This window comes from Castor canadensis, chromosome 3 (genome assembly GCF_047511655.1).
Source record: "Castor canadensis chromosome 3, mCasCan1.hap1v2, whole genome shotgun sequence".
NCBI classification, from domain to species: Eukaryota; Metazoa; Chordata; class Mammalia; order Rodentia; family Castoridae; genus Castor; species Castor canadensis.
In genome coordinates this window covers 33,240,620-33,253,390 of record NC_133388.1, presented here as the reverse complement: position 1 = coordinate 33,253,390, position 12,771 = coordinate 33,240,620, and the positions used below count along the sequence as shown (strand labels likewise).

At 42.6% G+C, this 12,771-nt stretch overlaps 1 protein-coding gene and 1 pseudogene across 2 annotated transcripts; both read left to right on the top strand.

The window, feature by feature from the left end:
- Positions 1-3,276: 3,276 nt before the first annotated feature.
- LOC109688393 (acyl-coenzyme A thioesterase 1-like) lies at positions 3,277-10,982 on the top strand. Of its 2 annotated transcripts, XM_074067582.1 has the most exons (4): positions 3,277-3,968; positions 7,679-7,881; positions 8,627-8,815; positions 8,934-10,982. In XM_074067582.1, exons 1-4 carry the CDS (start codon positions 3,512-3,514, stop codon positions 9,246-9,248), a joined length of 1,164 nt encoding a protein of 387 aa, XP_073923683.1. In that variant the 5' UTR covers positions 3,277-3,511; the 3' UTR covers positions 9,249-10,982. The 2 variants fall into 2 exon arrangements, with proteins under 2 accessions (XP_073923683.1, XP_020022318.1); XM_020166729.2 differs by having other exon boundaries at positions 3,281-3,968; positions 8,627-10,982.
- LOC141421954 (small nucleolar RNA U3) lies at positions 9,737-9,917 on the top strand (annotated as a pseudogene).
- Positions 10,983-12,771: the final 1,789 nt, after the last annotated feature.

Here is a 12,771-nt window from a genome sequence, read left to right as displayed (position 1 = left end):
AAGAGACCCTGATTGATTCTCCTATTTTCCTCATATTTGAGAAACAAAAAATAGTCATTTTTAGGCCTGGACTCTAAATGCAAGTGAGACAAAACCATTACACACCTACTGTCTGTTTCATTTTTAAGATCATAAATTCTTCTACAATGCTCCACTCTTCTATTTACCCCAAGCCAGTGGCTCTCATTATTAACAAGTCATTAGGACCATGAGATGGAACAAAAAGTATGTTGGCATCCATTGGATACTATAACCATAAACAAATCACTGTAAACTGTAGTTTTATCATTTGTAAAATAAAAATAATAATGATATTTATAAAAGTTTGAGAAATTTAATGTACTAATTGATGAAATACATTTATATAAACTCAAATATAAATAAATATTAAACATTAATATTACATTTAACTACAATGTCACAAATATGTATAACAGTAAAAATGGATGATTAATGTGTAGTTTTTTTGCTTCTCAGAAATCAGTAATATAGGATTCTTATTTAAAATTAAAATTTTTAAGGTCTGGGATACAGCTCAGTGGTCGTGTTTGCCTGGCATGTTAGAGACCTGGGTTTGGTTCCCAGTACCATAAACAAACAAACAAACAAACAAACAGATAAATAAATAAATATATATAACATACTAGTTAGAGGGAAACCTTCCCATTTTTGATCACATAAATAAACATGTAATTTATTATGCTAGATAAAATTAGCCACACACACTCAACTGCTGTGTCATATGACTTGCATAAAAAATTTTAAAGTTGAATCATAAAAAGAGAAACCAAAATGGCAAGTACTTGCCAGGACTTGAGTTGGAGTAAAAAATAAATAAATAAATAAAGAGATGTGGTTAATGGGTAAACATTTTCAGTTATGAAATGGGTAAACTCTAGTAATCAGACATGCAGCAATGGGGACTATGGTTAATACTGTAAGGTGTAATTAAAGTTGCTAAAGAGAGTAACTATAAGTGTTTTAAACACACACAAATACACACACACACACACACACAACTATGTGAGGTGACGGTTAATTAACTTGACCTGGTAAACACTGTGGTAATACAATAAATGATTACCTTTTATACCTTAAGTATATACAATTTTTCTTGTAAATTCTATCTCAATAAAACTGGACCCAAAAAAAGCCAGTAGTTTTACCAGACAAAAATCCAGAGGTTGACAGCCTGTGTTTTCAAAGCTTTATGAGAGCAACTCTTTCCTTCATTCTTCCAATCACAAGACTTTGTCAAGTTTCAGTTTTAAGATTTTGAAGGCGTCATAAAATAACTTTATGTTTAAAATGCAGGAAGCCTGAACTGTATGGCTGAACTCAGCAAAGAAAGGCACTAGCAAGATATTGCAGAAAAGCGTACAGTGACAGTGAGATACAAGTATTTCTTCTCTCCCTACCTACGTTGTCATCATGAAAGCAGCTCCTGCCAGGCAGCCATCTGATCCTAACGGAGGCCTCAGGACAGCACCTCAACTTTTTTCCCCCCTACTAACATTGCCCATGATCATCTAAATATCCCTTTTATATAACCCTATTCTCTTTTTTTTTATTGCATTGAGGTTTGAACTCAGGGCTTCTGGCTTACTAGGCAGGGTTTTCTACTACTTGAGCCACACCTCCTGCACTTTTTACTGTGGTCATTTTGAAAATAGTATCTCACTTTTTGCCCAGGCCAGCTTGGATAGAGATCCTCCTAGTCTACGGGCTTTTTTTTTGTAACTGGGAAGACAGGTGCACCACCATGATCAGCCTTCCCCCATCCCCCATTTAAAGGGCGGTCTCACAAACTTTTTTGCCCAGGGTAGCCTGGAACACAATTCTCCTGATCTCAGCCTCCCCTGTAGATTGGGATGACAGGGGCACACCACTGCCCCATCTATTGAATGAGAACGGGTCTCAATAACTATTTGTCTGAGGTGGCCTTGAACCTTGATCCTCCCTATCTCAAACTCAGAAATTACTAGGACCACTGACACCCAGCTGAATCTCTCCTTAAATGACCCAATTTACATGGGAAATCTGTTTCTTGCCAGAACTGTGAGTGATACAACCAAAAACAGACACTTCCAGTGACACATCAGTTGAATTGAGAACAAATACTCTTTTCTTATATAGTGGTTTTATAGTTTTATTGGTAGAGATTTTTTACTTTTCTTCAAATTGGTTTTAATTTTTTCACTGTTGTGTTGTGCATTGTGGCACTTACAAAAGTTCTTACAATAGATGAAATATATCATAGTTGGATTCATCCCCTCCATCATTCTCCTTTATCCTCCCTCCCTGGAATAGTTTCAAGTATTTTTCTCATTTTTCCATTTACATATATGCATACATAGCATTTGCACCATATTCACCCTTCTGCATCCTTTCCCCACATCCCCCTACTCCCATTGGTACCAACCTCCTGGTCAGGACCTGTTTTGTCCTCCTATTCTCTGATATTTTGTAAAAGAAAAGAAAAATTACATTTTTGTTTTTTTAAGATAGCTCTACAGGGAGTTTCCTTGTGACATTTCCATGTATATAGGTATTATAGCCCTAATTGGTTCATCTCCTCTATTTTTCTCCTTTCTACATTAGTCCCCTTCTTGGGTGATTTTGTTGCAGGAACCGTACAGAAAGTATGACTGACCAGCGAGAGTAAGACTCAAACCTAGATGGTTAGAGGAAAAAATTAGCTAGCATTTGTTGCCCTTAACGCAGAGAAACTAAAGCAGATACCTTAAAAGCAACTGAGGCCAATAGGAAAAGGGGACCAGGAACTAAAGAAAAGGTGAGATCAAAAAGAATTAACCTAGAAGGTAACACACACGCACAGGAAATCAATGTGAGTCAATGCCCTGTATAGCTATCCTTATCTCAACCAGCAAAAACCCTTGTTCCTTCCTATTACTGCTTATACTCTCTCTTCAACAAAATTAGAGATAAGGGCAAAATAGTTTCTGCCGGGTATTGAGGGGGTGGGGGGGAGAGGGAGGGGGCGGAGTGGGTGGTAAGGGAGGGGGTGGGGGCAGGGGGGAGAAATGACCCAAGCCTTGTATGCACATATGAATAATAAAATAATAATAATTAAAAAAAAGACAGTTCTGGAAGCCGCTCCAAGAAAAGGCTTGGTAAGGCACTGAAGGGGAAGGAGCGGGTTCAGGGCCCTGATTCAAACCAATCACCTGAATTAGTTTCTAGGATGCCTCAGAAATATGTAGATTTTTGGACGGTATCTCTTCCAACCAGTCTCCGTACCTTTAGTTCATCCCTCCCCCAGCGGAAGGCACAACTCATCATTATCGCTGCAGGCCGCCCACACTAGGGAGCCTCGCTCAGGACACAGGGACTCCAAACCAAACGGAGGCGCGCGAAGGGTTCAGTCGCGACCATTTCTCTCCCCGCGAAGCCATCGACTCTCCGCTAACCCGGATTCATATCCTGATTTCCGGCGCCTGCTACCCGGGAGGCAGAGCGAGACCCCAGGCTTGTCCAGGTCCACATCCAGATGGCCGCCACGCTGACTGTGGAGCCCGCGGGCCGCTGCTGCTGGGACGAGCCCGTGCGCATCGCCGTGCGCGGCCTGGCCCCCGAGCAGCCCGTCACGCTGCGCGCGTCCCTGCGCGACGAGAAGGGCGCGCGCTTCCGGGCCCACGCGCGCTACCGCGCAGACGCCGCCGGCCACCTCGACCTGGCGCGCGCGCCCGCGCTGGGCGGCAGCTTCGCGGGGCTCGAGCCCATGGGGCTCCTCTGGGCCCTGGAGCCCGACAGGCCGTTCTGGCGCCTGGTCAAGCGGGACGTGCAGACGCCCTTCGTCGTGGAGCTGGAGGTGCTGGACGGCCACGAGCCCGACGGCGGGCGGCTGCTGGCCCGGGCGGAGCACGAGCGCCACTTCATGTCGCCAGGGGTGCGGCGGGTGCCGGTGCGCGCGGGCCGGGTGCGGGCCACGCTCTTCCTGCCGCCAGGTGAGCCACCTGCTGGCCTCGCTGGCCTGTCATGCATCACAGAGGCAGGACCCTGACCCTTCTCGCTTTCCACATCTCCGAAGGTTTCCGTGGGTCACTTAGAGGTCACGGTCACTGGAAGAGCGTGGCCAAGTTTGCAACTCAGGGCTGGGTAAAGTCCTGAACTGCCCCTTGGCAGCGGGAATAGACCCCGAAGATGCTTAGGAAAGCTGAATGTCTGATGTCGCCCAAGCCCTGCTGAATTAGAACTGTGACAAGATCCCGGCTGATTGGTGTGCACGTGCAGGTTTGGGACCTGGTTCTCAATACACTGACTCATGTGGCAGCATCCCAGGGAACTTGTTACAGGTGCAGCTTTGGCTCTACCCAGGTTAAGGAACCTAATAGGTGGGAGGACAGGCAGGAATATGACTTTCACCTTATTTCCAGAGTGACTCTGAGCAGAGCTCAAGTTTGAGAGCCACTGCTGAGAGAAAGGGTCCTTTCTCTGAGAGAAAGAGCTGTCACTGCCAGAGAGCTGTTCTCAGGACATTGGCCAATTGTTCCTGTCCCCTTGAGTTGTTGAAGCGCTGAAGAGGGAACAGCTTAGTAAAGGTGCAAGGAGAGGACCTTTATTTCTTAAACAATAGGTAAAGCTTCCTCTTGCCAGTTTTAGTGACCTTAAAACTTCCTTAGGAAGTTTTAAATTTAAGAAATGTTAAATTTATAAGGTGTTTCCTTGGTACCCAACTTTAGCATATTATGGTTACATATTTAAACTCCAAATTCTCTAAGGGGCTCTTGGTCACTGGAAAAATCATTAAAACTATTAGAGAAAAATGTGAGTACTTTTATTACCCCAGGAGCAGAGAGAGTCCTACATAGACTAAGAAAATACAAATTATAATACATTAACTACAAAAAACTCAATGAATCAAAGAAGATGAAGTCAAAAGATAGGTAACAGAAGATATTACAATACATAAAAATGACCCAAATCCAGAATATAAAAAAGTAAAGTTCTACAAGCAAATAAAATAATACCACTCTATAGAAAAATCAGCCACAGATAGAAGATTCAATTTTAAAGGCAAAGGGTAAAAGAAGAGATACTCAACTCCTTAAAATCATAGAAATATACTTTAAATGTGTTCTGGAGGGGGGACATGGCTCAAGCTGTATAGCACATGTCTAGTAATCACAAGATCCTGAGTTCAAACCCCAGTACTACAAAAAAAAAAAAAAGTCTTCTGGAATACCTTCTTACACCTTTCAACTAGGTAAATATTTTTTGAAACCTGATGTAGACTCTTACTGAAGCACAATTCTAGTGGGAATGTCAGTAAGCAACTTTGGAAAACAACTTGGCAGTTCTTAGTAAAAATTGAAATGTACATATAGAATAAATAACCTAGGCATGTAACTTGTGTATATATTCCTAGGTAAATGCACCTGGAGTTTAAAGGATGATGATATTACAAAGCAGGGTTCCTTTTGCTGTACCCAGGTTGGAATTTGGGTAGGCGAGGAGACACTTCTCCAGTTATTCTGGGCCATTGACAGGTATTTGAGGGCTGTGGAGTGGATGACAACAGGCAGCAACAGTTGGCTCTGTGCCTTTGACAGCTAGGGCAGTGGCACAGGGTTCAGACCTCAGGGTTTGGGCCTGAGGTCCCTGAGACCCAGCATGGCAGCATGGGGTTCTAGCCTTAGGCCCTAAGTGTTACAGCTCTTTGTGCCTGAGACCTGCAGCAGGAGTATCTCTATTGGGCCATCCAGCCACCCTCTGTCACTTTCACTTTTTGCCACCTCTCCTGTCAATTTTACTTCAGTGCTGCCAAGCATATTCTCTCTGTTGCTCTTCTTAGGTCCAATCAGCTGTGATCTGCTGAGACTCCTGCCACTAGAGGGACACTTGGCTCCCAATATGGTCCTTCTGCCAGGCAGCTTCTTTCATGTCTCTGCTGTTTCCCTTGCTTCTGCTGCTACTTCAGTGTATGTAACCAGCTCAGTAACAGTAGTCAAGAAGACTTTGTTGGGACCTAATGTTGCAACACCATGGGGTCAACACAAGAGGGTGCCTCCTAGCAGCTCACAATGTGAGTTGGCCAGCCTACTTATATAGCCAGAAGGGAGGCTTGGTAACAGGTATGTGTACCAATTGTAGAGGGCAAATCATGCAAATGAAGGGTTATGTTTGCACCAATAATGGCAGTCCCTTATGCAAAGGAAGATTAGTGTCTGCACCCATCAACATTTCCTGTTAGGGCACCACAGGGAAGTGCCCAGTGCCCAGTGCCCACTGGCCTGGGTGGAAATGGTGCAGGGTCATCTAGAGTTCGTTAAGATTTGTAATAGCAAAAAATCCTGTGCATCCTGTTTGTTAGGACAGTGCCTTTGGAAGCCAAAGTACAGACTCCTCAGTGTACCCGCGGAGTATTGAAAGAAGCAGGTGCTGGCGTGGGGGAAGTCAGGCTGCCTGATTGACTGACGGTCCTTAACTCAAGGCAGCTAGGGTCCCAGGGAAGAGTCTAAGAGCTTTAAATTAGCAAGTCACATTGCTTCAGCTCCCTACACCTCAGCACACTTAAAGCAAAAATATACATTAAGAGGGATGCTTACACTAATACCTTTATACAATTAATAATAATATTAACATTAGCAGTGCTTTCATAGTATTTTACACTGCTCTAACAAAGCTTAACTCCTGTCCTAGTCCCCTAGGTAGAGATGGGTTCCTGGCCTCTTTGGCAGTTACTATAACACTGTTAGTAATAAAAAAAAAAATACGTAACGTCTTGAGGATCATCAAAAAGAAACAGGTAAATTGTTCTATAGTAATCAACACATTATCCTTGGAAAAAAACAGACAACCACCAACAATGTGGAAAAAAACAAAAGCAATATTACCTGAGTCCTTAAAAAGTTTTACTCCAATTGTAAAGATCTGAATTTGTGATAACAGACATAGATGAAATGTGGATTCAGTTTGATTATTTTGATGGCAATCCTGAAAGTCACAGGCCAGGTGATGGAGTGTCCAAGCATTTCTGAGAATTCAGAGTTTCCAGAAGATGTTTCCAGAAGACCATTGATGGCTTTTGACATCACAATCCTTGGAAGCCCAATCTATCAAGTATTAAGTTGCAAGCATGAAAAATAGATTCTGAGTTGCTTAAGTAGGAAAGGATACTTTTGCATTATTGGCATTGGTTTAGGAACACTACTGACCAGAAGACGGGGGAATCAGGATTAAACAACTGAGGTTCCAAAGGAGGCTAATATAGGATCCTAACTGGGTCACAGCACCCATGCCACCACTGGATATAACTAAAACTGGGCTCCTGTGAACTCAATTTAAATGCTGTTCATAGGAGTAAGTTGCAAACAATCTCTCTGTCTCTCTCTGTGTATGTGTGACTGAAAGGTGTGAGTAGAAGTCATTAGGGGAAAGCAAATGCTCCTACTTGGCTTACTGATTTTCTTTTTGTGTGTGTGCGTGTGTGTGGTGGCACTGGGGTTTGAACTCAGGGCCTCGCACTTGCTAGGCAGGTGCTCTTACATCTGAGCTACCCCACCGCCAACCTACTTGGCTTCTTAATGAAAGGTACATAGAGCCCTCGATCCCTGAGGTTTGGATGCTCGTCACTCCCTAATCTGCATCCCAAATTTAAAGACTCAGATTCCAAAACTCATGAGAATATAAGTTCTGGGTTTTCTTTCTTCCCAAGGACCTGGACCCTTTCCTGGGATTGTGGACCTTTTTGGAGTTGGAGGGGGCCTCATGGAGTATCGAGCAAGTCTGCTGGCGGGGAAGGGTTTTGCTGTGATGGCTCTGGCTTATTACAACTATGAAGACCTCCCCAAGAAGGCGAACATCCTCCACCTGGAGTACTTTGAAGAAGCTGTGAACTACCTGCTCAATCACCCTCAGGTGGCTGTTGTTTTTTGGGCGGGGGCAGGGAGGAAGGTAATTCTAGCAAGTATGTTTTTATAAACCTTTCAGTACCTGCTACCACTTACATGTTAGGAACAAAATAAATATAGAAGGAAATGAATAATGATTTAGAAGCTGCCAGACAGGTTACATTGATTTCTTTGATTTTTCAAATACAATTGAGTGTAATTTTATAGTGCATACATACACTCTGTCTGTGAAGTAACCAATTATCTCAAACATTCTGGGAAAAAATAACTATTAATATTAGGTAGAAAAACTTTCTTTGAAGCCCAGGCCTTCTCTTCTCCAGTACTTCCTGCATCCTAGAATCCTGCACACATGGAATGCTACTTAGGGTCACCTTCATGCTCTTCAGATTATCATGAATGACTTATGTGAGTGTAGTGCTCACTGCAGTTAAAGACACTGAGGACTCAATAGCAAACATATTTTGAATGTGTCTGAGTGCTTCTTATTGACAACATCAGGTTCAGTAGTTTACATGTGGTTTCTCAGTTAGGCTTCCCAAAATTTCTGTGGCATAGGGTGAGCCTCAGCTTACTGCTAAGGACTCTGAGCTTTCCGTCAGCTTAATAAGCTTTCTAACATACAGATATTGGTAGAGTCAGACCCAGGCTCAGGTCCACCCAATGTCATGGATGGTCATGGCTTATGATCCTACTTTTTTTGAGGGGGTGGAGGGAACTCATTCTCTTTTTATCTTCCTTTCTGGTCTCAGGTAAAAGGTCCAGGAATTGGGCTGCTTGGAATTTCCAGAGGGGGTCAACTCTGCCTGACCATGGCTACTTTCCTGAAGGGCATCACAGCTGCTGTCATTATCAATGGCTCTGTGGCCAGTGCTGGGGGAACCTTGTGCTACAAAGATGAGACCCTGCCCCCTGTGGGAAGCAACCTAAATCGAATCAAGGTGACCAAAGATGGCATTGCAGACATTGTGGATGTCCTGAACAGCCCTTTGGAAGAATGCTACCAGAAGAGTTTCATTCCTGTGGAAAGGTCTGACACCACCTTCCTGTTCCTTGTAGGACAGGATGACCACAACTGGAAGAGTGAGTTCTATGCTGATGAGGCCTCTAAGCGCTTACAGGCCCATGGGAAGGAAAAGCCCCAGATCATCTGTTACCCCGAGACTGGGCACTATATTGAACCCCCTTACTTCCCCTTGTGCAGGGCTGGCATGCACCTCTTGGTGGGCAGTAATATCTTGTTTGGAGGAAAGCCCAAGCCTCATGCCATGGCCCAGGTGGATGCGTGGAAGCAGCTCCAGACTTTCTTCCACAAACACTTGGGTGGTGAAGCAGGGACAGTCTCCGCAAAACTGTAATTTTTTTTTTGATTAAGTGACATCTCTGATGCTCATCTCACCTGTCAATAGCTGCTACAATTAGTGTGTATATGTATATTCTTTTCTCTTTTGAATAACAATTTAGAGTATTCCCTGAAAAGGTTTTATGCACTGTGTGCCTTATCAGTCTGGAAAAGGAGTGATGCTGAGGAAAAAGTAAGGGGTGGAAAAAGTTTACCTCTTACTTAGGCACAACATACAACTGATAAGGCTTCTCTCAGAAAGGGAAAGTAATACATGAGCAATGCCTGCTAAGTAACTGGAGTTCAAGAATTATTTGCTAAAGGAATAGTTGATAAATAAATGCTTACCTAGTGTGTAAGAAAAGCAAACACAACGGCCTTCATGTCTGTGGGTTCCACATTGTGGTTCAACCAACCATGAACCAAAATTATTCAAAAACAGTCTGATGTCTGTACTGAACACAAACAGGCTTTTTCATGTCATTATTCCCTAAACAATACAGTATAAGAACTATTGACAAAGACTGTACTATCAGGGATCATGTCTATAGTTCGTTATTAGAGAAGTTTACAAGTGTCTCCACAAGGAGACAACGTTCTCATCTCAGCGTGAAGCCAGCTGCTGTGTTGTAGCTTCCATTTGCAATTGATGATCGTTCTTCTTTGGAGGAGCAAGAGGGTGAGGATGTTGTCTGAGTGGTTTCCTTTATTTAAAAAAAAAAAACAACAACTATTGACAGAGGATTTGAATTGTACTAAGGATTATAAGCATTCTGTATGTGATTGAAAAGTTTATAGGAAGATGTTCCTAGGTTCCATACAAATACCATACCTTTTCATATGAGCCTCTGCAGATTTTGGTGATGTCTGGATACCCATTCTAGACCATAGATACAAGTAAGTGACTATAATATCAAAAATGTTGTAATATCAGATTTGAGTTTCTTCTTTTACAATGGAAGTAACATCTTAGGTATAAGCTGATTACTAGTGAGCTATGAAGCTTATAAAAAATTTAAAGCAAATATATTTTTAGTTTTTTGTGATCTCATTTTGGATGAATAAGGATTCTCCTAACAAAGAGATTATGGTAGGTTTCTGTTTGGACCCTTATGATTTTGTTATTTTTGAAGTTGATAAACAGCCATGGTTTGTAGTATATGCCTCTAATCCCAGCACACAGGAGGCTTAAGGCAGGAGGATTGCAGGATGAAGGCCAGCATGGGCTGCATAGTGAGGCCTTATCTCGACAGAAAAAAAAGAGAGTTGCTAAAACATTATTTAGATGAATTACATAGTAATTTTAACAATGATATTAATGATGGGTGGGGTTGTAGATCAGGAGGTAGAGCATTCATCTACCAACCAGGGGCCTGGGTTCAGCCCCGGATAGAAAAATAAAAACAATGTAATCATGAAAATATAGGACATAATAATTGTGTCACTTGAAATAGTGGCTCCTCAATAAACTTAAATCTTGCTTAAACCTTATTATTAATTTGTATTTAGAATAATAGCAACTTGGGGTGGGAACCAATGCTATGGGGTGGGCAAAAGGAAAGGGTGAATGAGGGTCAATATGGCAGATGTATTTTGTATTCATATTTGAAAATAGGAAAATGAAACCTGTTAAAATTGTTCTATGACAGATGGAGGGGGGAAGAAGATGAATGATGAAGGAAATGAATCTAAGATATATTGTAAGCACATGTGTAAATATGTACAATTATTATATACTAATAAAAATGAATGAAAAATAAAAACAACTTAGTTTGTGGGTATCATGTTCTTGTTCTTTAATTCTCTTTTTAAAGAGACAATTCCTGACAGGTTTATCTCCTTGGGACTCAAGAGCAGTGCAGTGCTTGTTGTCATTTGGATGTGAAGCGTTCATGTGTTAAAGACTTGGTTGCCAGGTGACAGGGCTTTGGGCCATGACTGGATCCTGAGGATTCTGACCTAATTGGTTGATTTTCCATTGACGGCTCATAATCTCATAGCAGTATCGGGAGTAGCTGGAAATGTCAGCAGGGGGTCTAGCTGGATGAAATATGTCACTGAGGGTATACTTCCTCTGTCTCTGCTTCCCAACCACCATTAGATAAGGAGCTTTGCTCCACCAAGCCCTTCGGACAGCACATTCTTCCTCAACACAGCCAAGAAACAATGAAGCCAGAGACCTTGACCTGAAACCTCTGAACCTGTGAGCCAAAACAAGTCTTTCCTCCTTTGAAATGGTTTCTCTAGGCATTTGTCACAGCAATGAAAAGTGTGACTACCACAGTGCTCCTGTTATGTCAGCTTTCCTTCTACACCACCATGTGCTTGTCATGAATCCTCAGATTCCAGGATCCATGTGTTAAAGATCCCTAAAAGCCAGGTGCTAGTGACTCATGCCTGTAATCCTAGCTACTTGGGAAGCTGAGATCAGAGGATTACTCTTCAAGGCCTGACCAGCCATATAGTTCATGAGACCCTATCTCGCAAATCACCAGAGCAAAGTGCACTGGAGATGTGGCTCAAGTGGTAGAGAGACTGCTTTGCAATCTTTAAACCCTGAGTTCAAACCCCAGTCCCACCAAAGCAAAGACAAACACCAAATACAAAACCTAAAGAGTAGATCTGGAATGTGTTTAGCCCTGGCCTCGATGTAGTACTTTGGTTTTGGAGGACTCATGTGGAGGGCAAATAGTCTCAAATTGCCAACCATACCACTTCCTCGGTTTTGAACATAGGGGTCATTTGCCATTCTCTCTTCCTCCTTTTTCTTTCCTCTCTTTCCGGTGAGCCTCATATCCTCTTCAGCCAAGAATAAATTGGGTGGTCAAGACACTTCACACAATCTCATTGCCTAACTTATTAGGGTTGTGGAGGATGCTGGTCACCAGGAATAAAAAGCAGAGAAGCAGAGATCTGGGTTCATTAATGATGGAATCATGTAAACCATGCATTTGAAAAGACACAAAAAATATTCTAAATTTATTTATTTATTTTCGTACTGGTGTTTGAACTAGTGTCTATACCTTGAGCCACTCTACCACCCTTTTTTTGTGATGGGTTTTTTTCAAGATAGGGTCTCAAGAACTATTTGCCCAGCCTGGCTTCAAACCGCAATCCTCTTGATACCTGCTTCCTGAGTAGGTAAGATTACAGGCGTAAGCCACCAGCCCCTGGATTTTTTTTTAGACAGGGTCTCACTACGTGACCCAGGCTCACCTTGAATTCTCAGTCTTCCTGCCTTAGCCTCCCAACTGCTGAGATTATAGGCATTGGCTACCATAATTGGGTTCCCTTAATTTTTTTTTTTGTGGAACTGGGGTTTCAACACAGGGCATCGCCCTGGTCACCTTACTATTTGAGCCACACCCCCAGTCCTCCACTTAACTATTAAATCAGCACCTGTAAGCTTTTTTCCTTCTCTCCAGTTTCTTACTTAGCTATTGTGGTTAACACCAAAAACATTTGTCTTAAAGGCCTGGGATGACTTGGATCTTTACTCTAGGCTTTTCTCCTTGTATGTGAATTGTTCTGGATAACCAGTTTCACATGCTTTTA